Source organism: Jaculus jaculus, chromosome 15, assembly GCF_020740685.1.
Source record: "Jaculus jaculus isolate mJacJac1 chromosome 15, mJacJac1.mat.Y.cur, whole genome shotgun sequence".
NCBI classification, from domain to species: Eukaryota; Metazoa; Chordata; class Mammalia; order Rodentia; family Dipodidae; genus Jaculus; species Jaculus jaculus.
In genome coordinates, this window is record NC_059116.1 from 35485549 (window position 1) to 35512095 (window position 26547).

Consider the following 26547-nt stretch of genomic DNA (forward strand, 5'->3'; position numbering starts at 1 on the left):
AGGCCGACGTGGCACCGTGGAGAGAGATGACTGGTTGTGGTGCCCACAGGTGCTGGCAGCCATTCACAAGGATATCCACAGGGGGCCTCGTCTGGGACCCTTTAGGTGCCAGAACTAAATCCCTTGTGTCAAACAGGTTATTTGCAAGGATGGATATTGGGGGCAGTATATGAGGTTTCATTTCTTACAAGCAAGTGCCCCCCAAAAAAAGTGGCTGGGTACCACTTTACAGATGAGGAGACAGAGGCACATTGCTTGGGTGACCAGAGCTCATGAGTGTAGCAGGCGGGGATTCCTCGTGCCTCTTCCCTCACGGCAGTGTGCTTCTGTCTCTGCAGCCTGGCGCCCCCACCACCAAGAGTCCTCAAGGGTGTTGTGCGGGTTGGCATCCTGGCCAAGGGCCTGGTCTTGAGGGGGGACCGGAGTGTGCAGCTGACACTGCTGTGCTCCAAGAAGCCTACACGCTCTCTGTTGCAGAGGATCGCCCAGGAGCTGCCCCGTGAGCTCCCGGTGAGGGACAGGGCGTCTTCTCCCAGGGAGCCCTGTGATCTCCCAGTGAGGGATGGAGGGTGTCTTCTCCCAAGGTGCCTGTCTCCAGCTGGGGAGACGGCTCAGTGGCTGGAGTGCTAACCTCCAAAGCATGATGACCTGAGCTCCATGCCCAGAACCTAAACTCTAAAAACATCTGCCACCCTAGCACTGTGTACCGAGGCAGGGGCATGGCAGGTGCCAGGTTAGTCTGGGCTACAAAAGCAAGACCCTGAAGTAACAAAAGGGGGGTGGGTGCTGGGGTAATGGCTCTGCAGTTAAGAGCACATGCTTCACTGGCAGGCCTGAGGACCTGAGTTTTGTCCCCAGCACCCAGGTAAAAAGCTGAGTGTGCCCATGTCCTGAGGGGTGCAGAGGTGACTTGCGGGGCTCACTGGTCTCTAACCAAACAATGGCAGCTTCAGGTTTCGTGAGAGACCTTATCTCGAGGAAACAAAGCCGGAAAGGGCTGGAGGAGGGCACCAATGTCCTTCTCTGGCCATGTGGGTCTTGTTCCATTGAGGTGCTCAGTGTCTGACGTGGATCTGGAATCTAGGCTGCTGTGTGCTGCGTCTAGTTTGTCTTTTGGATACTGGGCTGTAGTAACAGCCTGGTGTTATGTTCACACCTAGATAGTGACTGAAACCAAGTATGAGGTCTCCTCGGACCCTGAGGCCAACATTGTCATCTCTTCCTGCGAGGAGCCAAAGACCCAGATCACCGTGTCTGTCACCTCACCCCTGATGCGGGAGGAGCCCTCCGTGGAGCTAGGTGCAGTGGGGCCCTATCTGCTTCCAGGCCTGGGGCCACTCCCACCTCTGCCCTGGGCAAGAAGTCACAGCAACAGGGACCTTCCAGCCAGTTGTCTGTGTTACTACGGGCTCCTGGGGGGCAGGGGAATCACATGGGGTTGGGACAGTGGAGGAAATGAGCTAGTAACAGAGGGCCCGCTAGCTCAAAGTGCAGGCCATGTCTTCGAGACAGCCGCCTCATGAGCAGTGCTATGTGCCCTTCCCTCACCTGCCAGACCCATGTGGCCCCTGCTGCCCCACCCAGGGGGCACCCAAACAGGGAACCCCCATGTCATGGGGGCCACAGCAGACCCAGCCTCAGGGTCTCAGGGCCACTCATCAAGGACACAGGTTCCAGAGACAGGGCTTGAAGCTAGAGTCACCAGGCCCCAGAGAGTAAGAAGGGCTCTGGGCTGGGCCACAGGGAATGAAGAGAGCCACAGCCAACACCACACAGCTGCGCACTGGGGTCTCTGGGAGAGTGGGGGGGGGCTGTTATTCTGACACCCACTGAAGACTTACTTTATGAGAGCACTCGTGGCTGTTTCCATGGTTCCCCTTTGAGCTAAGAATGTGGGAGCTGGGAGTGCAGCTGTACAGTAACGCACCCTGCTAGGATCCCAATGAGAGGGCGCGGATACGGCTCAGCGCAGAGTGCTGACCTATCATGTGCAAAGGCCCTGTGAGCTAGTCCCTGGCAACACCAAAGTTTTTTTCCAAAGTTAAGATTTTGAACTGTAGGTGAATAGCCCTTGGTCATCTGTCACCTGTGTATCTGTCCCTCCACACAAGGAACAACATGCTCTTGTACTTGAATCAGGCAAGGAGGTCTGGGGACTGTTCCCAGAGTTCATGTGGTCAGTTCCTCCACACAGGGTCTCCTGTGGCCTGGCTAGGTGGATTAAGACACTCCCATCCTTCTTCCTGGAACATTCTTCAATAGGCAGATGTCACCCACACCCCTTCCCACACTCCTCTGTAGTTCCACCTCTATTTGCAGGACTTTGGGTGACTGTGCAGAGATCCAGCACTCCATACCATGAGGCTTTTGGGTTTGCACAAGGGCATGAGAAGAACATTCTTGTTCTGCTACTGCTGAGCTGGAAGCCAGGACTTTTGCACATGCTCAACCAGTGCTCTTTGCACCTGAGCCACTCCCAACCTGTGGGTGACAAAGTCTCCCTGTGGAGCCCAGCACAGGTCTAAGGCCTACTGGGCAGATTCCCTTTTGCCTTAAGAATGTTCTGTGTGCTGGACGTGATGCCTCACAACTGTCACCCCAGCACTCAGGAAGCTGAGGCAGTCGGACCCAAGTTCCGGGCCAGCCTGGACTATGTAGTGAGCCCCTGACTCAAAAAACCAAAGTGAGGTCCCAAAGATTGAGTCCTGACCCAGCCACCCAGCAGAGCAGGGAGGCTTCCCCACTTGCTCAGGGACTCCATATCCTATTCCTTCTAGAAGGATTGCAGGAGCCCCCAGTGGACCCGGTAGATGTCCTGAGCCGGGAGAAGTGTCTTGAAGCCCTGGCTGCCCTCCGCCATGCCAAGTGGTTCCAGGTTAGACTCACAGGGTGGACAGGGATGGAGTGCCAACCCCAACGTGGCTCTGGGCATCCATGCCCAGGCTGGAGCACCAGAGGGACCATAAGGCAACTCTGGTCCTTGGGGTCACACCTCTGATCATTTCTTCCTCACAGGCCCGAGCCAGCGGTCTGCAGCCCTGTGTGATTGTCATCAGGGTGCTCCAGGACCTCCGTAGGCGCCTGCCCCCCTGGGGGGCCCTGCCCACCTGGGTAAGGTATCGGGGCCAGTGGAGATCCCAAGTGGGGACAAGTCACACCTTCTCCCCCACAGTCAGCTCTCTCAGACCCAGTGGGTGTGTGGGAGCTTTCAAAGAGGGGGCTGAGCCTGAGGGTGTCATGGGGCACCTGCTGTGGGAGGGAATCTTAGACTACAGGCTTGTTAGCTAGTATTACCCTAAACCCAAACCTGATGGGGAAAGTCCAGACCACATGCAAATACAGACGTATTGGGCAAATGGGTTGGCTATGGCCTAGACCTGGTGGCGTCAGGGTGGGGAGCCTGGCCTAGTCCGGCCATTCCACACTAGCCATCTGCTCTGAAGCGGAGAGCCCCGTACCTTTAGAACCCTGCCTCCAGTCAGCAGACCCATGTCCCGCAGTGAGGTCTCACAGTGAGCTTGCGGGTGCCCACCCAACTCATACCTCTCTGGCATGTAAACCCCTGCCCCAATGCAGCCTTCTCCCCCGCCCTGGCACCCTCCCAGAACCACAGCATCTCCTTACCTTCCCTGGCAGGCCATGGAGCTACTGGTAGAGAAAGCCCTGAGCAGTGCGACCCGGCCCCTGAGCCCCGGGGATGCCATGCGGCGGGTCCTGGAGTGTGTGGCCACAGGCACCCTCCTCACAGGTCAGTGCCAGGGACAGAGGGCTGGGATGGGGGCCGCAGAGGCCCCGTCATCTGCACACACCTAAGGAATGAGTGCCCTTCCCCTGCCAGAAGAGCAGCCTGCAGCCCATGCCACCAAGGTGTCTCCGTGCAGTGGCAGGCATGTCTACCTTCCAGAGGGACAAAAACTGGGAGGCATAGGAGGTTTGTCTTGTCTCTAAGCCAAGACTGCTTCCAGACTGCCACCTTGTCACCAGTGCCATTGAAGCTGGCCAGCACTGATGGACTGTGTGTCGCCATGCACAAAGCCACCTGTGTTTCCCAATTGAAGGAGGAGCAGAAAGTGCTGTGGTTCCTGGCTCAAGGAGATAAGGGTGGGCCACCGAGAAGGGTGTGCCTGGCTGTTTAGGGAGACCGTGGTGCTGAGTGGGGAAGGAGGGTCAAGGGTCAGCCCCTATAGCTACAAAGTGGCTTCATGCATACACGCACACACACACATATGGAAGGACATGTGTGGGCTGGAGGCATGGCTTAGTAATCAAGGTGCTTGCCTGCAAAGCCTAAAAACCTAGGTGCCATTCCCCAGGACCCATGTAATCCAGATGTACAAAGTGGTGCATGCATCTGGAGTTCATTTTCAGGGGCAGGAGGCCCTGGTGTGCCCATATTCTCTCTCTCTTTCAAATAAATAAATAAAAATGAAATATTTCTAAAAGTTTTTTTTTTAAAGGATATATGGCATATTTGTAAGCAGAGAAAGAGAGAGGGAGAATGGGTATGCCAGGGCCTCCAGCAATTGCAAGCAAACTCCAGATGCATGTACCACGTTGAGCATCTGGCTTTATATGGGTACTTAGGTTTTGAACCCAGGTTGTTAGGAATTGCAAACAAACACCTTTAACTGCTGAGCCATCTCTTCAGCCTTGTTTCAAGCTCTGTAAACCAGAGATCATCATTGTCAGGAGCAGAGAGGATGATGAAGATGACTTCCCTTCATCTAGGGATGAATTGCTATCCTTCTATTTTGACCCTTCTAGCACATTCCAATTGCATCATGACCTTGTAACATTACTCAGGGACACAGACTCCATGTCACTGCATCGCTCACTTCAGAGGGTTCACATTCTGTACTAAAGTGAAATCTTATACAACGAGGCCACATAACAAAAAAATAAATAAATAAATAAAGTTCTCAAACCAATAAATATGACAAATGAAAATTAAAAAAAAAAAAGGATATATGGACCTGTGGGACCCTGTGTCACCCAAGCTGGCCTGATGTGGCCCTTGGCTTGGCACCATGGACACAAGTACCCCTAAGGTCCCACATAGTGGGGCAGAGAGGTGCTGTCTTATCCCAGGAGACCCTTACCAGGATGTCCACCCTCTGCCTGGCTCAGATGGCCCAGGATTACAGGATCCCTGTGAGAAAGACCCGTGCGATGCCCTGGAGCCCATGACGCTGCAACAGCGTGAGGACGTGACTGTCAGCGCCCAGGTAGGGAACCGGTGCGGGACCCTCAGCCACCCTCTCCTGCAGAGAGTTAGGGTACAGGATAGGGCCTGGGGTGGTAGGACAGCTTCCTGGGACAGTGACAGTCCAACACCAAGTCCCAGTACTTAGAATGATGACTGTGGCGGGGATGAAGCTCAGATCCCAGGGCTGATGGCCAGGACTGTCCCAGGTGTCCCCAGCCTTTTACAGATTTACTTACGTGGGTACTTGGGGAGTGAACCTAGGGTGGCAGACTTTACAAGAAAGCACTTTTTTTAGTGTTTTTTTAAATTTTTTTATTTTTATTTATTAACTTGAGAACGACAGACAGAGAAACAGGCAGAGAGAGAGAGAGAGAATGGGTGCGCCAGGGCCTTCAGCCTCTGCAAACGGACTCCAGATGCATGTGCTCCCTCGTGCATCTGGCTAACGTGGGTCCTGGGGAATCGAGCCTTGAACCGGGGTCCTCAGGCTTCACAGGCAAGCCCTTAACCACTAAGCCATCTCTCCAGCCGAAGAAAGCACTTTTAATCACTGAGCTCAAGGCTAACCTGGAATTCACTATGTAGTCTCAGGCTGGCCTTGAACTCATGGTGATCCTTGTACCTGGGAATGAAGGCATGTGCCACCACACATGGCCATTGATACATTTTTATAAGCATAGTGGCCAGAAGCTGGGAGAGAGACACATGCCTGGGATCCCAGCGCTTGGGAGGCTGAGGCAGGAGAATCACTACCAGCTCAAGGCAAGCCTGGGCTACCTAATGAGGCTGGCTCCAAAAAAAGTAGGCATATATAAAGAAAAGATGGGAGGAAGAGAAAGGGAAAAGGGAAGGAAAAAAGAGACTGCAGCCTAGTTGCTAGAGTGCTCACCTAACATGCACATATCTCTGGGTTCATCTCCAGCACCCCAAAAACCAGGTGTGGTGGTACACTCTTATCACCCCAGCACTGTGGAGGTGGAGGCAGGAGAAACAGGTGTTCAAGGTCATCCTCAGCTACATAGCAAAAGTAAAGGACCTCCCAGCCCCACAACCTCCATTCTCACAGGCCCCATGCTCATTCCAGAAGAGTTGATCTTGCAGGGTTCAGAACCCCTTTAGTCAGGGCTTGAGGCAATCCCGTCTAGGCCACCAGCCAGCAGCATGCAGTCAGGGAAGAACAGGCCCAGGCCCCTGGTGCCAGGGACGGCAGATCTGAGCCTTGTCCTTACTGTCTCATCTCTGTGGTCACAGCATGCCCTACGTCTCGTAGCCTTCCGCCAGATCCACAAGGTCCTGGGCATGGACCCACTGCCACCCCGGAGCAGGCCCGGGGCCCGGGGCCGGAAGAGGAAAAGGGAGGCCAGTGAGGCCCAGGAGGCTGGCAAGAGGAAGCGAGGTTGGCAGGGCGCAGCGGGCCAGGAGGGAGAGTCCCCATAGCTGGATACAGCTACATCCCCAGCTTCAGATGCTCCCTGACATGGGACAGAGGTGTTTGCTCTATATTGTGTCCTGTAGGTCTATCTAAATATTGTGTGTCTCTCGTCAGAGAAGTCACAGTCTCCATCACCAAGAGCCCCCTTGGGTGGCTCCCATGTCCATAACTCTGTCCACAGGCATGCCAGTGGCTCATGACTCCACTGGTGCTTCTTGTGACTTTAAACTCTCCTAGTGGCATCTATATGAAGTGGGTGGATCTTTATTTGACTTCACTGGGCTGGAGAGGATGGCCTGGAAGATTGTAGAAGGAGTTACAGAACAGGCCTTAGGAAGCATGGAGTGGTATCCTCTGGGCCCCAGACTTAGCCTGCTCCACACAAACACCCCACCCTGTCCCAGCAGTGAGAACATAGGCTGGACCCCCTGGGAATCCTTCACCCCATCAGGGGATCCCATCTCGAACTAGAACCACCGAGTGCCTTCTGCAGACAGGGCCCCTGTGTCCCATGACCCCTCAGAGGAGCCAGGACCAGCCTGCATCTGAAAGGACTTGGGCAGGTGTGGTCACCTTGTGGACACTAGATGCAGCAGACAGCCCTGGTTGTTCTCCACTGTGCCCCATGAGTCTTTCCCCTCTTGTCTTTCCCAATGGCATTGAAAGAGAAGTTCATCTGTGGCCCAATTGATATGATCGCTGGGGATTAGAATGGCTCAATGATTGAAAGGGATACCCACGTGTGGCTCAGTGTCTGGATGTCTCTGAAGAACTATCTGGAAATTGGGGTGGTCATTTGGGAATAAAGATTTGCCCATGTGTTGTGTGACCCGTGTGTCCTTTGCTTGGGGTGTGGGAGGCTATGCATGCCAGGCCCTCTGCCTGGATGGGGGCTGCACACAGCAGGCTGTTCCCAGGTTCTGTCCTGAGCCAATGTCCACGGCACAGGCTTCCTTGACTGTCCCCGTACCTGGCCCCTGGGAATGTCCCACAAGCCGGATCCCGGCCTCAGGCCTCAAGGAGCTCCCTGGCCTCAAGGGGACTCAAGGTTATGTGACTGGTAAGATGATCAGGAGGTCCCCAAAGCTTCTCTGGGGAGGTATGACTCAGTGAGTGTGGATGGAGCAGCCCCCCTCGTCCACACCACTGGGCTCCAGGCCATTTGCCCCCAACATCCCCTCAAACCAGGGAGTACCAGGTTCCTCTGCCTTCTTGGCCAACCTACCAGGAAACCTTAAGCTCAGTTTCCCCTCTCCCCATCTTCTTAAACTCCCAAACAGATCCCGACTTCACTCCCAGTGAAACCCCAAATCCAACAAAGGCCCCCACTAGAAACCTCCTGCTTCGCTGCTCCATTCCTTCACCCAAGACCAGCTAGATCAGTCCTGCCTCAGGACCTTTGTGCGTGCTGTCTTCCCCTCCTGTCAGCTCCTCCCCTTCTTGAAACCTCTGTGCCAGAGGGTTCCTCCACCTTCACATGCCACATAGCCCTTGTCCGGTGTCATTACACCAGACCTGCTTAGTGAAAATGACATCAATCACACTGAGCAGGAAGCCTGTCTGCCTGGCTGTGTGGCCCCAGGTCAAAACGGGCCAGGTACGCATAGGCTAGTGAATGATAATATGTTCACACAGATCTCCAGCAGGCTAGAGAACACTGTGTATTTCTGTATTTCCATCTGGCTACCAGAGATGATGGCTAACCGTCATCCGGGCTCATAGGGAGGGGAGGAAGGAGGGGATCAGCACTCCCCCCAAAGAACAGTCACGGTGACAATGTTGTAGAAAGGACCGAGCTGGCTTGAGCCCCTGTCTACCAAGCAAATTCTTCCCACCCTGGCCTGACAGCCCTCCCGAGCCCAGTGGCTGTCACTCCTGACTTCCTGGGAAGGCAGATGACAGTCACCACCAGGTGACAAGGAGTTAAGTGGGCTCCTAGCAACCCCAAACCACGGAGCTTCCGCCGGCGACAGCAAAACCTAGCAGTTGGTGAGCACAGAGTCCGGTCCAGATGAGTGAGCCATCTGAGTGATGAAACCCTAAGGAGCAGTAGCAGCTTTTGCTCTTGCAGCCCAGCCCTCGTGGCACAGGGCTCGGGGACCCCACGGCAGGTGGGCGCGTGACCCAGACCGTGAACGCGAGGCAGGTCAAGAAACCAGACCCTTGGGGGCTGCAAGCAATAGCCAGGCTGGACCACAAGCTGTGGATGCAGGCGGAGCGTTGCTAGGAGACACGGTGAGTGTGGGCGGATGATGCGTGTGTGGGCGGGGCCGCAGCCCATCTGCTAGGATGGTTGGGAAAGAGAACTGACACCTAGGCCAGGTCTGTCACCTCCATCCCTGCAAGGTCACCCTCAGCAGCAAGGATAACTCAGACTCAGCCCTGTGGCTATGCTGCCCACATGGGGATGTGGGGCGCACACTCAAGAACTGCATCCCCACTGTATCTGCTCTGGGCTTCTGGACCAAGTTCCCCAAGAAGACGGAGAATGCAGCCCCTCCCCTCTCCCCTGCAGCTCCTCGTGAGGTGACTGGCGTTTTGAAATGAAGTATTTAGGGACACCGATGCTTGCACATTCACGCTCACTGTGATTCACTTCAGCCGAGAGATGGACGCACAAGTGGGGTCCAGCCATACGCTGGACTGTCATAGAGCTACAAAGGGCCTTCTGACTCTTTTCCAACATGGATGGCCCTTGAAGGACACGATGCTTGGTGACATGAGCCATACACAGAAGGACACACTGCAGGGTCCCCTCCCAGGAGGTCCCCCATGTCGTCAGACCCAGGGACAGGAAGTGGATGGTGGGGGCTGGGGCTGGGAGTTAGTGTTAAATGGGGACAGAGCTTCACGGTGGTGAGATGGAAAGTTCTGGAGCTGGGTGATGGGGACAGTTGCACAGCCATGTGGATGGGCTTTATGGTACCAACCTGTGTGCCGAGACATGGGTATAAGATGGCAAACTTTATGTCATATGTATTTTTCTTACAATTGAGACTGAGTGCGCTGATGCCAGCTGTATTTTTTTTGTTTATTTGTAGTTTATTTATTTGCTTGCTTGCATGCATGCATGCAAGAGAGAAAGTGAGGGAGAGAAAGAGTGAGTGTATGTGGAAGGGCCAGGGTCTCTTGTTACTGAAATTGAATCCTGTCTGACTTTACGTGAGTGGTGGGCAATCGAACCCAGGCTGGCAGGCTTTGCAAGGAAGTTCTGCTTTTAGTTTTCTATACACTATTGGTTATGGTGGGCACCTTCTGCCATGTTGATTCTTGCTGTCTTCACTGGACAGGACACCTCCTATCTGCCTGTGCTTGGAGTGTTGGAGTGCTTCGCTTGTCTCGTGTGTGTGTGTGTGTGTGTGTGTGTGTGTGTGTGTGTATTGTGGTAGATGCTCATGTATGTGGCAGAAGCAAATGTTGGGTGTCCTGCTCCATCATTCTTTGCCTGTCCTTATTTGAGTTGGAGTCTCTTACTGCCTGGAGCTTTTGCTGTTTTTTTAGGAATTCTGGAATTCTTGGGTCCTATCACCCCAAAAGGTAGCCCTGTCTCCATGAGCTATAACAGCCCCTAGCACCCACAAACCACTTCCTGCCCCTAGTCACCTAATCTGGACACTTCCTGTCATGGAGTCCCACACTGTGTGGCCTTTTGTGTCTGGTCCTCAGTGAGCCCAGTGTCCTGAGGTCCTCCATGCTATGGTGTGTTATAGTCTCGCTCCTGCTTCTGGCTCCAGTGTGTGGCTGGACTATGCTCAGTATAGCCTTTCATCCATGGAGAGCATGAGCTGTTCTCATGTGGACCCTTGGGAATGGCATAGTATTTTAGTGACTGCATAGCACGTACTCATGCACCCTAATGTGCTCACGTTCCCCTGTTGTTGAACCCATTTGTGAGGTCCTGATGACATCAGAGCACAGTGTCCTGAACAGTTGGGATTCTCTCTGACACAGCCCCTAGAGAAGGATGTCATCATCAAAGGACATGAACGTTTTTATTTCAATTTTCCTTTCTTTTTAAACTTTTTTGACAACCTCTGTATATATAGATAATATACCACGGTCATGATCTCCTCCCACACCCTTCCTTCCCCTTGCAGATCCCCTTCACTGAGTCCCTCTTCCTTCCAATGAGTCTCTCTTCTCTTTTGAAAGACACCTGAAACTGACATGTAAACCTTCAAGAGAAGCCAGTTTCAGGGTCCTCATTCCAGATAAGGGTCCTCATTCAAGGTCCTCACTCACACTTTAGGTAAGGACTGGACCATCTTCCTTCATCTTTCACAGGGTTTTGTGTTTGATTTTAATTTTTTATTTATTTTAGAGAGAGAGAAAAAGAGACAGAATGGGCATGCCAGGGTCTTTAGTCACCACAAATGAACTCCAGATGCATGTGCCACCTTGTACATCTGGCTTACGTGGGTCCTGGGGAATCGAATCTGGGTCCTTTGGCTTTGCAGGCAAGCGCCTTAGCTGCTAAGCCATCCCTCTAGCCCGTTTGTTTTTTGAGGTAGGATATCCCTCCAGCCCAGACTGATCTGGAATTCACTATGTAGTCGCAGGCTGGCCTTGAACTCACAGTGATCCTCCTACCACTGTGCCCGGCCTCCTTTATCTTTGACACAGAATTTGGCTACAGCACCCAGGCTGGCCCCAGCCCCTTGGGCTCAGGTGATCCTTCCAGCTCAGTCTTCCACGTAGCTGGAATGACAGGCATGTGCGCCACGGCACCCATTCTGTTCTTCCATGTCCACACAAGCCCATGAGGTTGCTGGCAAGGTTTCAGTTTGTGCACATTCCATGTCCCGAGCCCTAAGTCATGCGGGTTCCCTCTACCATTGAGTTTGGTAACATGCGTCCACCGATCAATCAACAGATACCACTTTTCTTAGGAGACCTAGAAATGAGCCACACAGGACAATGGTGGCCTCTAATCACAGCTTGGCCCTCTATCATACCTATGCCCTTCCCAAAGTGGGGAACAGTCCCCTAAGGTTCTGTGCAACTGAACGAGAGCTGCAGCCTGACCTTGAGGAGTGGGAGAGGTTCAGCAGTCAGGGATTTAGTCATGGCGAAGGGCCCCGAGGGAAGGGGGCTGTAAATAAACAGCAAAAGGTAAAAATAGCTGGCCATTGCCAGGCACTGCATCATCCTAGCACTCAGGAGGCTGAGACTGGAGGATCACAGGTTTGAAGCCAGCCAGGGGTATACAGTGAGTCCCCATTTCAAAAGCATGGCATGCGCCTTTAGTCCCAGCACTCAGGAGGCTGAGGTAGGAGGATTGCCTTGAATTCCTGGGCTAGAGAGTGAGTTCCAGGTTAGCCTTGGCTAGCATGAGAGCCTGCCTCAAAAAAAAAAAAAAAAAAAAAAGAGAGAGAGAGAGAGAGAGAATTGTGCCTACACCAGTGCATGGAAAGTGGGAGGAAGACACTATTTCTACAATACCTGGGGTCCATGTTCACAAAACAAGGACACAAACCAAGAAGCTGGGCCCTAGGCCAATAAGTAAGAGCTGCATCCCAGAGCCCCCACTGTGAGTGGAAGAGAGGGGTTCCTCAGTGGGCAGAGCTAGTTCTGCTGGAGGCTAGGAAAGAGAAGGGGCCACAGACACCCCTCCCCCCCGACACACACACACACACACACACACACACACACACACACACACACAAAACCAGGGTGGTTTAAAGGCCAGAAAACCAAAAAGCACATCCTAGAAAGAAAGTGTTCCTCCTGGGCCTGGCTCCACTGTGAACCATGCATACCGGTGACTGTATAGGCCTTAAATATCCATTTAACCAAAAAGTGCAATGTGACTCCTGAGAACCCAGAATAGGATGTTCCAGAAAGCAAGATCTCAGCCTTTGGCAACAGGGATTAAAAAGGTATGCACTCTCTGACCAGTATATCAAGAGATGTATGAAATATGGAGGTCAGAACCAGAGACAGGGAGGGAAAACAGCAACGGGGAAGAGAGGGAGCAGGGGAGGAGGTAGTGGGAGGTGGAGTTGCACATGCAAAGGCCCTGGGGTTGGGCACTTCCTGGAGCATCTGAGGAGCACTGTGAGGGCAGGGGAAGCCACGGAATGAGGTAGGAGCTGGGAGCAGAGAGGACACACTGGATGGACCCAGGAGCTCAGAGGTGCCCTGGGCCTGGCAGGAACCATGAGAAGTCATTAAAGCTGGAAGTAGCTTGGATCCAAGCCTCCAAGTCCACGAGTGCTGTATCTTCGGTACCAGGACAATGGGCCTAGAGGGGAGATCACACCACACAGTACCCACCAGCACCTCGAAGCCACTCACCCCAAGAGAATGTCCATGCCCCCCGCAGCTGGGCGGTGGCCTGCTGCAAAGAGCCAATATATCCCCCCCCCCCAATCCCACAGTCCCCTCACAGGGGAGGAAAGGCTAAATTTAAAGGCATGCTAACTGGGGCAGGTAGATTGGGCCATGAGCCTCAGCTGGTGACAGGCCGGGCAGGAGTGACTTCCACTGAGCTACATGACATGTCCCCACCTGCCAGACTCCTCTTGTCCAGAAAGCTCCATTATGGGCACATCCATGCCGGACACCTTGTTGGATGGTAGCGTTCCTCAGAGCCTCAGTCTCCCATCTATTATAATGGCCGTGATGAGTGCACATCTCTCTCAGGCAACAAGCACCATCCCTTAACCCTTTCAGTAGGTGCTGGCTTTAAAAGTGTGGAAAGCCAGGCCTGTCATTCCAGCACGAGGGAGGCTGAGGCAGGAGGATGGAGAGATGCTGGCCAGCCTGGGCTACGTGCCTCAAAACATGGTTCTAGGGCACCTTTAAACCCTCTTGCACCCATACAGAATCCAGTCTGCATGGGGCAGGGCTTCAGCCAGTGGCAGAGGCCTCTAAACTAGACTTCCTGACTCTTTAGGCTTCTTGTTCCTATGTTAACTTGACATTTCTTCACACACACACATATGCACGCACGCACACACCTTTTTTTGTTCTGTTTTGTTTTTATATGTGTTTTATTTTTTCGAGGTAGCGTCTCCCTCTAGTCCAGGGTGACCTGGAATTCACTATGTACTCTCAGGGTGGCCCGGAACTCACAGTGATCCTCCTACCTCTGCCACCCGAGTGCTGGGATTAAAGATGTGCACCACCACGCCCGTCCTCTTTACTTTTTTTTTTTTTATAATATTTTATTTATTTTTTTCATGAATGAGAGAGGGAGAAAGAAGCAGATGAGAGAGAGAGAATGGATATGCCAGGGTCTCTGGCCACTGCAAACTCCAAATGTATGTGCCATCCTGTGCATCTGGCGTTATGTGGGTACTGGGGAATCAAACCTGCGGCCTTTAGGCTTTGCAAGCAAGCGCCTTAACTACTGAGTCATCTCAGCCCCTGTTTTTTGAGACAGGGTCTTTTGCAACCCAGGCTGGCCTTGAACTCTTGATCCTCTGGCTTCTGCCTCAGGAGTGGTAGGGTCACACCTGGAATGGCTGGGGCACGCTCATTCCTTCTCTAACCAAGTGCTCATGCATGTGCACGGGGTGCCCCCGCCCCGCGCCCGGGGTGGGTGGCGACGTCCACCCGTGAGCGCGCACTCGCGGGAGCCGCGGAGGCGGAGCGCCGGGCCGGGAACGCGCTGGGAGCAGCGCAGTGCGGTAGGCGCTAGGACCCGCGGGGACCGACCCGGGGGCGCGCCCTGAGCCGGTGAGCGCGCGCGGGGGCCGCGGAGGGGACCCCGGGATACGGCCGGGGACGACAGGGGGATCCCTGAGGGCTCCGGTGGAGAGGGACCGGGGCGCGTGCAGATGTCACCGAGCGCGGCTTCCTCGCTGTGGCGCGCTCCCGTCCTCGCGTGCACGTGGCCTCGGGCGCGCGCGTCCCCTTCCCATCCCGGCTCTTGCGCGCGCCCTGCGGACTTCGTGCACGTGCGCTTGGGACGACACGTGGGCCCCAGTACTTAGAGACCTGAAATGCACCCCTAAACTTCCCCGACGCCGCCGGGCCACCAGCCTGAGGGACACGGGGGCCACAGCCAGCGCCCCCGCCACAGAGGGGCCTGGGGTGTTTGTCCTCGGTTGGGGTAGGGGGATGCGCAGACGCTGCCTCACGACCCCTGGCGGCCCTGGTTGGCACTTGGTGGCCCCTGGTGATCCTTGGTGGCCCCTGGTGGTCCCTTGGCCCCTAGTGGCCCCAGGAGGCCTCGGGCTGCCTGGCTCCACCCCAGGTCTAGATCCTAGGGACTGATCTTGACTCACAGCCCTGCCCAGAGCCTCAGAAAGAGGAAGTGGCCGCCCAGCACAGGGACACCTGCTCTGTCCACACAGCGCCCGGCGGCCAGGCCTGACACAGGGGACTCCTCCAGCCCAGCCTGTGACACTAGCTGTGGGCCTCAATTTCCTTCTGGGAGAAATGGCAGGGCAAGACTCTTGGGGTTCCAGGGTGGCATTTCATGGCTGTGACTCAGCTAAGGACCTTACCCGGGTAAAGAGACTTCCCCAGAGGGCTTTGGGAGGGGCCAGGAGATGGGGTGCCTTCACCTCCAGGCTGTGGATCACTCTTGTACATGGCCAGCGGAATGAACTGAACACAGGGATTCCCAACTAGCTGGAGCTGGAGGTCCCCAGCCTGACATGGTTTCCTCCACAGGTGAGCCCTCGCTTCCTGCGAGCCTGGCACACACCACACGTGGCAGTGAGGATGCCAACCGTGAGTATCTGGATGGGAGGGTGACACACACCTTAGTGTGCCATCCTCCACAGAATGTTCCAGACCCTCTGCTCTGGCCTCTGCTTCTGACTCTCGTTCTTTCTTTGTTTTTCCCTTCCTTCCTCCGTCCTTCCCTCCCTGCCACCCTTGGGGACTGGAACCCAGGGCCTTTGCACATGCTAAGCAAGCACTCACGTAGCCATGCTCCAAGCTTCTCTCTCTCTCTGTCTCTGTCTCCAAGTCAGGTCTCACTTTAACCCAGGCTGACGTGGAACTCACTATGTAGTCAGTCTCAGGCTGGCCTTAAACTCACAGTGATCCTCCTACTTCTGCCTTATGAGTGCTGAGATTAAATATATGTGCCACTACACCTGATATATACATATACATATACATCATATACATATACATATACATATACATATACATATACATATACATATACATATACATATACATATACATATACATATACATGTATCAAACCCAAGCCTTCAATCTTGCAAGCAAGTGTCTTTAACCCCCTTGTTTGTTTGTTTGGTTTTGGTTTTTCAAGGTAGAGTTTCTTCCCTGGCTGACCTGGAATTCACTATGTGTTCTCAGGCTGGCAATGTGTCCCTTGGCCCCTAGTGACCCCAGGAAAGTCACAATGATCCTCCTATCTCAGCCTCCCAAGTGCTGGGATTAAAGGTGTGCACCACCACACCCAGATTTATTTTATTTATTATTATTATTATTTTGTTTTGTTTTTTGAGGTAGGGTGTCCCTGTAGCCCAGGCTGACCTGGAATTCATGCACCACCACACCCGGCTCTTTTAATTTTTATTTGGGGTGGAGAAATGGCTTAATGGTTAAGGTGCTTGCCTGCAAAGCCAAAGAACCCAGGTTCAATTTCCCAGGACCCATGTAAGCCAGATATACAAAGTGGCACATGCATCTGGAGTTCCTTTGCAGTGGCCGAAGGTCCTGGTGCACCCATTCTCTCTCTCTCTCTCTCTCTCTCTCCCTATACATACATACATACATACATACATACATACATACATACATTCTCAAGTAAATAAAAAATTTAAGTTTTATTTATTTATTTACAAGCAGAGAGAGACTAGGAAGAGAGAGAGAGAGAGAGAGAAAATGGGTGCACCAAGGCCTCCAACCACTGCAAATGAACTCCAGATGCATGTCCCACTTTGAGCATCTAGCTTTATATTGGTTTTGGGGAATCAAACTCAGGTGTTAGGCTTTGCAGGCAAGCGCCTTAAGTGGTGGACCATCTTTCCAGCCCCAACCTCCTGGTTGTTGTTTTTGTTGTTGTTGTTTGAGAGAGAGAGAATTGGTGTGCTAGGGCATTAGCCACTGGAAACGAACTCCAGACACATTTGCCACCTTGTACATATGGCTTTCTGGGTTCTGGGAAGTTGAACTTGGCCTCTTAGGCTTCATAGGCAAGCACCTTAACCACTAAGCCATCTCTCCAGCCCCTCCACCTTGGGTTTTTGAGACAGAGTTGTCTGTAGCAGAGGCTAGTCTGGAATTCCCACAGTCCTCCTGCCTTAGCCCCTCCACAGCTAAGATTGACTATTATTCCTTTGTTATTTTCTCGCCCTCTCTCCTCCTACCCTGGCTGACCTGTTTGCACTGTTTTCTGCCCATCTCTGGTCTCATTTCCACTTCTGTCTTGTCTCCCATCCCTGCTCATTTCCACGTCCTGCTTGTCCCCTGACCCTCCTGATTTTCATTTTCTTTCTGTCCCCTGTCCCTCCGCCTTTCAACTTCGTTCTTGTCTCCCCTCCCTCATTCCACTTCCTTCTTTTTGTGTTTTCCCCCCCTCCCTGAGGTAGAGTCTCACACTATCCCAGACTACCTGGCATTCACTATGTAACCTCAGGGTAGCCTTGAACTCATGGTAATCCTCCTACCTCAGTCTCCTGAGGTCTGGGGTTAACAGTATGCGCCACCACGCCTGGCACCACTTCCTTCTTCTTATCTCTCATGCCTCACTTCTAATTCCTTTTTTTTTTTTCTTTGTTTTTTGAGGTAGGGTCTCACTCTAGCCCAGGCTCACCTGGAATTCACTATGTATTCTCAGGGTGGCCTCGAACTCGTGGCAATCCTCCTACCTCTGCCTCCTAAGTGCTGGGAGTAAAGGCATGCACCACCACGCCTGGCTCCAATTCCTTCTTGCCTTTCTATCCCTCCTCATTTCCACTTCCTTCTTGTCTCCCATCCCTTGGCATTTGCACTTCCTTTTCCCCTTGTCCTCCTCCTCTTCTGACATCCTCTGCCTCCTCCCCAGAGGCGCTGGGCCCCGGGTACCCAGTGCATCACCAAATATGAGCACACACGTCCCAAGCCTGGTGAGCTGGCCTTCCACAAAGGCGACGTGGTCACCATCCTGGAGGTGGGAGAGGTGAGCAGAGCTGCAGGGCATGCATGTGGCAGGGGTAAATTGACTTGGGTGGTCCTAAGGGGTCCTTCTGTCCCTCAACAGAACAAGAGCTGCTACCGTGTCAAGCACCATGCCAGTGGGCAGGAGGGACTGCTGGCAGCCAGCGCCCTGCGCGAACGTGAGGCCCTGTCCACAGACCCCAAGCTCAGCCTCATGCCGTGAGTAGTGGCCCTGGGTGGTGTGGAGAGGGGACATGTCCCCATCTAGTCTGGCTGCATGGTGTCCCCTCAGATGGTTCCATGGCAGGATCTCAGGCCAGGAAGCCGTGCAGCAGCTGCAACCTCCCGAGGATGGGCTGTTCCTCGTGCGGGAGTCTGCGCGCCACCCCGGTGACTATGTCCTGTGTGTTAGCTTCGGCCGCGACGTCATCCACTACCGTGTCCTGCACCGCGATGGCCACCTCACCATCGACGAGGCTGCAAACTTCTGTAACCTCATGGACATGGTGGAGGTGACAGTGGGAACAGGCTGAGGCCCAGACACCACAGTCTTATGGGTGGCCGGGAATCCTCAGTTCTCCCTCTAGGAAAGGGGACATGGCTAGGGACCCTTAAGCTGACACCACTCCATAGAAATACCCCAGAATGCATTCTGTACCCCTTCCCATTTCCATGGAAACCAGCCCACCTTCAGCAGTGCCCAGCCCTTTTGCTCCTCCAGGGTTTCTGCACCTTGTGGTCAGAAGCCATCCTGGAGGGTTCAGGGGTTCCCTAACACTGTAGTTGCTCAGATATGTCCCTGCCTGTCCCCACAGCATTACAGCAAGGACAAGGGAGCCATCTGTACCAAGCTTCTGAAGCCCAAGAGGAAGCAGGGTGCCAGATCAGCAGAGGAGGAGCTGGCCAAGGGTAGGACAACTGCAGGATGCAGGAATCTCTCCCGGCCGTGTCCACACTGGCCCGGTGCTCAGTGCTCAGCCTCCACACGAGCCTCAACCTCGACCCCCAGCAGGCTTCCTTCTATGGAGAATGTCCTCTTCCGGTCTGGTTCCTGCATCACAGCCCCAGGCCATCTTTCCATGGGAGACCCAGTGTCTCCCATCTTTCAGAACCTGCCCACATGGCTGGAGCAACATTCATGAACTTGTCTCCACAGCTGTCCCTCCATGCACATGCCTCTCCACATCAAGAACACGTCCCCTCCCCTCATGCCTCCACATTCAGCAAGTGTCCCCTCTCTCCTCATGTGTCCATGTCCAGCACATGTCCCCTCTCTCTTCATGTCTCCACGTCCAGCATGTGTGCCCTCTCTCCTCATGCTCTGGGTACTGCTGTGTTCTGTTACTGGTACCTGAAATGTGTGTCCAGCCCCTGTGTATGACATGATCATTATTCAAGGCCCAGAGCAGATGTCCCCCCCCCCATACCCTGACCACATTATGGTCTTCTGAACCTGTTTCCTGGGTGTCTGGAGTCTGGGGACAGTCCCAGGGTAAAGCCACTTGGATTTTTGGTGCGGAAGTGGACACCTATCCACCCTGAATTTGTATCTGAGAGCTGAGGGCTGCACCCTGACTTGGTATCTAAGGGCTGAGAGTTGTTGAGGCAGGGGTGGAAGAAAGAAGAGGGGACCTTTAGGCCAGCTGAATGGTTTGCAGGTAGCACACAGGAACTCATGAGTGAAGCAGTTGGTGAGATCACAGCTCTAGAAGATTCTGGAATCTTTTCTGGAAGATACTAGAATATTTATGGGTGTAAATGTTTGTTGTACTTTTTGCTCTGTATGTGTCCTATGGACTCAGAGGTCAAGGGTGGTCAAGAAATGCTCCTACCATGGACTTGGAGGGATGCAAGGTCCCTGGGTGTCTGACAGGATAGCCCCAGGCCCTGACAGGGAGGTTCTGAGGTGAAACTAGAGTCCAGGAGTCTCAGTAGTCCCCGCCCATGACCATGACCACCCATCCAGACATCCTGTGGTTTGCTGGAGCATAATTGGTACCAGGAGAGGGGTATATTTGATATATCCCAGGAAGAGCATGGGTATTCTGCTGCTAGGCGCCATGAGGATATCACTTCTTCTCATCAGGAAGGGCTGGGGGGCTTGTCTCTGCTGACCGAGGCTCTCCTGTCCCCATAGCTGGCTGGCTACTGGACCTGCAGCACCTGACGCTGGGAGCGCAGATCGGCGAGGGAGAGTTTGGAGGTGAGGGATGCCCAGGAGTGGCACAGAGCTTGTGAGTCTCCCTGAGCCACTGCCCAACTGGGTGGCAGACGCCTGGTGAAGGCTTTTTCTGAGCCTCAGTTTCCCATACTGTCAGACAGGCACCTGAGTAGCAGTCATTCCCTTGCCTGACAGGATGTCACTTGTGGAGCTCTGTGCAATGCCAGTTCCCGAAATCATTATTCTGGATGGTTCTGGAGCTTAGATCAGAGGAAGGACAATGGACTATAAATGTCACTATTATCACGACCTGCAACCCAGCTAGAGCCACCACAATATGCAAACATGAGGGCATGGCCCTTGCGGGGTGTTTTTATAGCACAAAGATTTGAATATAACAACCATGTGATGTGAATCTTCTGGGTTTGGGATGTTTATTAATTCAAGATGCTAGGAGCCTTTACTCACAGCACTCTAGAGTAGAGATAGGAGGATAGCCAAGTTTGAGGCCAGCCTGGGCTAGAGTGAGACTCTTAACTCAAAAGAAACAAATGAACAAAAAAAAAGAAGATGCCGGGCATGGTGGCACACGCCTTTAATCCCAGCACTTGGGAGGCAGAGGTAGGAGGATCGCCGTGAGTTCAAGGCCACCCTGAGACTCCATAGTGAATTCCAGGTCAGCCTGGGCTAGAGTGAGACCCTACCTCGAAAAAGAAAAAAAAAAAAAAAAGAAGATGCCAGAAGCCCGGCATAGTAGTGCATGCCTTTAATCTCAGCACTCAGGAGACAGAGGTAGGAGGATCATTGTGAGTTCAAGGCCACCCTGAGACTACATAGTGAATTCCAGATTAGCCTGGGCTACAGCAAGGCCCTACCTCAAAAAAACCAAAAACAAATAAAAGAAAGATGCTAAAAATGGAACCCCAGGCTATGTACAGGCTAGGCAGGAGCTTTACTGCTGACCATGCCCCCAGCCCTCACTGGGGGTTCTAGGCTGTCACTCTACCTCTGACCACACCCCGGCCCCTCACTGTGGGTTCTAGGCTGTCACTCTACCGCTGACCACGCCCCCAGCCCTCACTGTGGGTTCCAGGCTGTCACTCTACCTCTGACCACGCCCCCTGCCTCACTGTGGGTTCTAGGCTGTCAATCTACCTCTGACCACGCCCCCAGCCCTCACTGTGGGTTCTAGGCTGTCACTCTACCGCTGACCACGCCCCCAGCCCTCACTGTGGGTTCTAGACTGTCACTCTACCGCTGACCACGCCCCAGCCATATATCCCCCCCTCTGCTTTGAGGCAGGATTGTGCTAAGTTGTCCTGTCTGGTAGCACCTGGGTAGTTGAGTTCAGTCTTATGCACACCTGGCTCTACATTTGAATTTGATGGGGTGGGGGGTGCGCGTTCCGGGGTGCTGATTGGAAGTCTGGTCCCATAGGGATGGGTGTGGTCAGTTTCGTCCTCCCTCTGTCCGCTTGCTGCGGTCCCTGACTTCTGTCCCGTATCCCCAGCCGTCCTACAGGGCGAGTACCTGGGCCAGAAGGTGGCCGTGAAGAACATCAAGTGTGACGTGACAGCGCAGGCCTTCTTGGACGAGACGGCCGTGATGACGTGAGTCCCGGGCGGGCGGGCGGGCGGGGGTCCAGGGCCGGGTCCCGGAGCGTCCTCACCTCCCGTCCCCGCCAGGAAGCTGCAGCACCGGAACCTCGTGCGGCTCCTGGGCGTCATCCTCCACCAAGGCTTGTACTTGGTCATGGAGCACGTGAGCAAGGTGCCCTGGCGGCGGGCGCGGGTGGGCGGCGGGGTGGTCTGCCAGTCTGGAGCCCCAGATCCCTGCCTCCCCCGACACAGGGCAACCTCGTGAACTTCCTGCGCACCCGCGGCCGCGCCCTCGTGAGCCCGGCCCAGCTCCTGCAGTTTTCCCTGTGAGTGTGGCTGCCCCGGGGAGTGGGGGCAGGGGCAAGGGGCAAGGGAGGCCCACGGTCCTCACCTGCCCCAGGCACGTGGCCGAGGGCATGGAGTACCTGGAGAGCAAGAGGCTGGTGCACCGAGACCTGGCCGCTCGCAACATCCTTGTCTCCGAGGACCTCGTCGCCAAGGTCAGTGACTTTGGCCTCGCCAAGGCCGAGCGGAAGGGGCTGGACTCAAGCCGGCTGCCAGTCAAGTGGACAGCACCCGAGGCTCTCAAAAATGGGGTGAGCCCTCCTATGCCCCCTGGGGCTTTGGGGTTTCTCGCAGCCAGCTTGATGCCCCTGTTGGGCTGTGTGACCCTGGGTACATCGCTTGACCTCTCTGAGCCTGCAAGAGAAAAATAAATGGCTGCCTGTCTGGTAAGCCTGAGCACCACAGCACTCCTTTTAACCCCCCTCTCCCGTCAGTTTCTCCGTCTTGGAAGTGGGTGTGGGCTCTGCAGGGTGACCTCATGGGGATGTGGGGAGAGAAGCCTACCAGGAACTAGAGTGAGGACCAACCCAGGAGGGTGTTCTGGAGGAAGTGGGGCTGCAGTGGGAGACCCAAGGAACCCTACTCACCTAAATCTCTGACCCCACAGAAGTTCTCCAGCAAGTCCGACGTCTGGAGTTTCGGGGTGCTGTTGTGGGAAGTTTTCTCATATGGACGGGCTCCATACCCCAAGATGGTGAGCAGAGCCCAGGGGTGGCCTTGCTGTTCTGGCCCGGACCCCATGCCCATAGTGTCTGAGGGACATATGGAGCCCAGGATTGGCCTTGCTCCCCTGACTTTGACCCCCATGCCCTCTGTCCACAGTCGCTGAAGGAGGTGTCAGAGGCCGTGGAGAAAGGATACCGCATGGAGCCCCCCGAGGGCTGCCCAGGCCCTGTGCACACGCTCATGGGCAGCTGCTGGGAGGCGGAGCCCGCCCGCCGGCCACCCTTCCGCAAAGTGGTGGAGAAGCTGGCCCGGGAGCTTCGCAGCATGGGGGCTGTGGCCCCTGTGGGGGGACATGACACCGAGGGCTCTGCTTCCCCCCAGAGCCAGGAGCCCTGATGCTTCAGGACAGAGTGGGAGGGTGCAGGGGGGGGCTCACACGGGAAGCGAGAGACTCCCCCCCCCCCCCCCCCCCCCCCGATAAACATCGACTGGAGGGGCTGTGGGCGTCTGTGTCTCTGTCACCCCACTGACCGGCCGCACCCACGTGGTCCCGCCCTGCAACTGACAGCTAGTGTCCTGAGTCCTCCCCGAGCCTGGAGAGTCGTGCCTTGCTCACCTGTCACTTCCCACCCCACCAAAGCCACTGATCTCCAGATGGGATTCCATGATCGTCAGCCTCTTCCATGTACACGTGTCCATGTTGGGACCTCATGGCCATGCTGGCAGGACCCAGATAGTTTCACCCCACTCATAGGCCGCTGGGGGGACAGTGTCCTAGGGAGCATCTGTGCTAGGGACCTATTTGTCATCAACTCCCAGGCCACTTCCTTCTCTCCCAAAGCCTTTCCTCAGCAAACCCTGTCCCATGGGGAGGAGGGTGTCACAGAGCCTCTGATGGGACCTAGAGAAGACAGTCACACTGACTGCCACCTCCTGTTGGGAGGGAACGGTGATGAGGGCTGGCGTGTGACCCCACAGACATGGTGAGGGAGCTCAAGTCATGGAAGGCATACTGAGGCAAGACAGGGGACTCAGACCCCAGGAGCAGGGACATGGCTGAGGGTACACTGAGGCAGGGAAGGAGACTCACTCAGAACCCAGGAGCAGGGACAGGGCTGAGGGGACACTGAGGCATGGCAGAGAACTCATTCAGACCCCAGGAGCAGGGACACAGCTGAGAGGTAGCTGGCGTTAGGGAGAAGGCCCTCTGCCCCTCAGCCCAGCTTCTACCTCCTGCCCTCGAGCACATCAGCCACTCAGCATAGCTTGGAAGCAGGTGCACTGAGACCCTGACTGTGCCCCACCTCCCACTCAGCTCTCCATAGATACCAAGCACCCATCATCACCCAAGGCCAGACAAGGGTACTTCCAAGCCATCCATCAACCTCTCCATCCACCCACCCAAGATTCTGTTCACTGATCCTTCTACACTCCATGCCACCATGGTCTTCCCCACACAATTCACTTTGCTCACCTCTCTGGGTCTCTCATCCAAACCTACGACTCCAGGGTTCTCCCCCCTCCCCCACTAAGGACCTCTGTTCTGTCCTCTGCTTGGTGCTGGCCACGTTGAAGGGCTTCTCGACCTGTGAGCGTCAGTGCTTGGAGCACAACTGGCCAGCTGTCTCTCCTGCTCAGAAGGGCCAAACACTCATGAGCCTGTATACAACCGGTGCTCAATAGTGACCCAGTCCTATCTCACAAATGACTTTCCCCCACAGTCTCAGCATAGGCTATTCTTGGGGAAAAGGTCTGGCTCATGGTCTGAAGGGTGAAGCCCCAGCCTATTACTGTGCCCCATGCAGGAGTTCTTGGTGACACAGACCCCAGCAGGTGGGGAGGGGACACCCATACACTAAGATGCCCTTCGCATACCCTGACCCACCTGTCTCAGCCCAGCCTGACCCCATGATCACACTACCCTCCTGTCCAGTTCCCTGCAGCTCTGCCTACTCTCTTGCCTCAGTTTCTCTCTAGCACTTGGTGACTCTTTCTGCAGAAAACTGAAGGATGGCTGGAGGATCCCCACTGTCCCCACCCTCTGAGCAAGTGTGTTCAGAAAGCAGCAGCAGGTTAAAGGTCAATGTCCCCAGAGGTCCCACTGCCTTCTTGCCCAGGTCCCTAGCTTCTCGGACCCCAGCCCCAGCCTCTGCTTCCTCCTGGCTTCCCCACAATATAATATTTCTGGAGCCTCCCCTGCTCTATAACCCCATGGCTCCCCAATACCTGCTCCATTCACGGCTGTGACTATTCACTGAGTGAGCAGAGTGAACTTCTATTCATACGTGAATGCCTGGCCCAGACTGACTTCCTGCTGACCCTGGCCAGTGTTAACTGGGGTTCCCTCCTCCCACCAGGACTCACTTCCCAACCAAATGACATCCAAGACTGAACATGAAGAACTGAGGACACCCGCAGAGTGCTACTGTGTGCCAGGCATATGTCATGCTGTGTGCACCCTCTGACAACAGACATGCTCACAGACAGGGAAACCGAGGGCTTGTGTGGAGCCCTGTGACACCCTCCATCCCACTCTTCCTGGTGGCTCCAAGCAGCCAGTGCCCGCAGACAGGGCCACCTAAACTAACCCTGAGTCAGAGTTAACATTGAGGTAACCTGGTGGGACTAAAGATGGCTGTGGGCAGCGAGTGCCAGGCAAGGATGGCAGGTAGGAGTGGGGTGCAGGGGGCCTCTTTAGATCTGCCTGCTCCTGCCTCAGGGACCTCAACTTTCAGGGCCAGATACAGTTAAAGAAAGATGAGGCCTATGGTGACACTGAGAATAATGTCAGAACCAAGCAGAGACAGGGAGGGACCAAGACAGACCAGATGGGGTGCAGAAAACTGGAGGCATGTTCTGGGCTCCCCCTGCTTTCCCCAGACAGCAGTCCCTCCAGCTGTCTGACCAGTTTGTCCTGCTGTCATCCTAGTAGGGAAGGGCCCTATTCTGAGTCCTGGCAAGGTCTGGGGGCAAGGGCTGGGTCCCAGGAAACAGCACAGCAGCCATATGGGCCTCACCATGTGCCACCCACATCAGCTGGAGTGGGTCTCTGAGTCACCTGCCCTCCACTACCCAGAGTGGGCAGCTGTGAGGAGTTGGCTGCGAAGGTGTGCAGGTGAGGTGCCATGTCTCTCACACCCTGAGGGCAGAAGCCTTATGTGGGCTCTCACAATGCATGGGCAGAAGACATCTGGGAAGCTTCTGGAAGGACAGGGCTCAGGAGCTGAAGCCTTGACGTTGGGGTAGAAATTTGCCAGCAGCAAGGGAGAAGGGCTGTTTTTCTAGGAAAGATGGGAAGAGTTGGGGTGTTGATGTTGGTGAGTTGTATTTGAGATAGGTTCCGGGATAGGCAAGAAATAGAGTCCTTGAGACCTGGGGAGGGCCTTGAACACCCAGCAGAGAACCCTAACAGGTTAAGTAGATAGAACAGAGGGATCCAGCCTGCAACAACCCTCTCCCACCCTCAGGTGTGGCCCCACATCCACCTGGCCAGATGGCAGGTAGAGTGTGGCCTAGGAACTGTGGTGACCCATGGATCCTGGGGCCAGCGCCTTTGGAGACGGCCACAACCTTGCTGGCCAGGAAGACACACAAACTCTGGACAGGGTCTGGATGCTGGTCTGAATCCTAGGCTGTACCTGGGGAGCCAAAACCCACCATCGGGCTTGGCCTTAAGAAGTCTCTGCCCATCCCTGCCCCTGTCTGTCTGTCTGATGGGTACATATGTGGACTGTGAGGTCCTGGAAGCATGAGCCACTGGGACTTGAATTCTGGAGCAGAAAACACAACTCTCCCACCAGAAGCTGCTCTCCTGACCTTCCTTCCAGCCAAGGCCCAACCTCCCTCAATAGCCCTTACCCAGGTCTGGGAGATGACTGAGGCCGCAGTCAACAGGTCATTTGCTAGCCTGACCCCTTCTCTGGGAATGGTGGCCAAGTACTGGGAAAGGGGGCTTGTGGCCCAGGAGAGACCTGCTCCTTCCAGGGATCACACTGCAACCAGAAGCCCTGAGCATGCCTGCAGCCCTCTGAGGACAAGGCTGACTCTGCCCCGTCACCCCCACCAC

General features: G+C 54.8%; 2 protein-coding genes across 9 annotated transcripts in view; both read left to right on the forward strand.

The window, feature by feature from the left end:
* Positions 1-7467, forward strand: part of Zfr2 (zinc finger RNA binding protein 2) — a 35148-nt gene extending 27681 nt beyond the window's left edge. For both annotated transcript variants that reach the window (XM_045134946.1, XM_045134947.1), the window contains exons 12-18: positions 339-510; positions 1161-1299; positions 2778-2875; positions 3016-3111; positions 3637-3748; positions 5128-5225; positions 6458-7467. In XM_045134946.1, the coding sequence (XP_044990881.1) occupies positions 339-510; positions 1161-1299; positions 2778-2875; positions 3016-3111; positions 3637-3748; positions 5128-5225; positions 6458-6643 (901 nt within the window). In that variant the 3' untranslated portion in view covers positions 6644-7467. The remainder of the gene's footprint in view (positions 1-338; positions 511-1160; positions 1300-2777; positions 2876-3015; positions 3112-3636; positions 3749-5127; positions 5226-6457) is intronic.
* A 955-nt stretch (positions 7468-8422) lies between these two features.
* Positions 8423-22977, forward strand: Matk (megakaryocyte-associated tyrosine kinase). 7 transcript variants are annotated; one of them, XM_045134948.1, is made up of 13 exons: positions 8423-8873; positions 15264-15323; positions 17620-17733; positions 17815-17930; positions 18004-18223; positions 18527-18620; positions 19849-19914; positions 21383-21482; positions 21558-21642; positions 21723-21796; positions 21871-22066; positions 22423-22509; positions 22638-22977. In XM_045134948.1, exons 2-13 carry the CDS (start codon positions 15315-15317, stop codon positions 22875-22877), a joined length of 1401 nt encoding a protein of 466 aa, XP_044990883.1. In that variant the 5' UTR covers positions 8423-8873; positions 15264-15314; the 3' UTR covers positions 22878-22977. The 7 variants fall into 7 exon arrangements, with proteins under 7 accessions (XP_044990883.1, XP_004654989.1, XP_044990887.1 ...); XM_004654932.2 differs by lacking the exon at positions 8423-8873 and adding an exon at positions 14258-14321; XM_045134952.1 differs by lacking the exon at positions 8423-8873 and adding an exon at positions 14508-14542.
* The last annotated feature ends 3570 nt before the right edge of the window (positions 22978-26547 follow it).

Excerpts from the sequence above, each read along its gene's own strand:
- Matk (XM_004654931.2), top strand. The coding sequence starts at position 15,027 with ATGGCAGGGCAAGACTCTTGGGGTTCCAGGGTGGCATTTCATGGCTGT. Across the intron at positions 19,915-21,382 it reads CGGCGAGGGAGAGTTTGGAG|CCGTCCTACAGGGCGAGTAC; the intron begins GTGAGGGATGCC and ends CCGTATCCCCAG. Across the intron at positions 21,483-21,557 it reads GACGAGACGGCCGTGATGAC|GAAGCTGCAGCACCGGAACC; the intron begins GTGAGTCCCGGG and ends CGTCCCCGCCAG.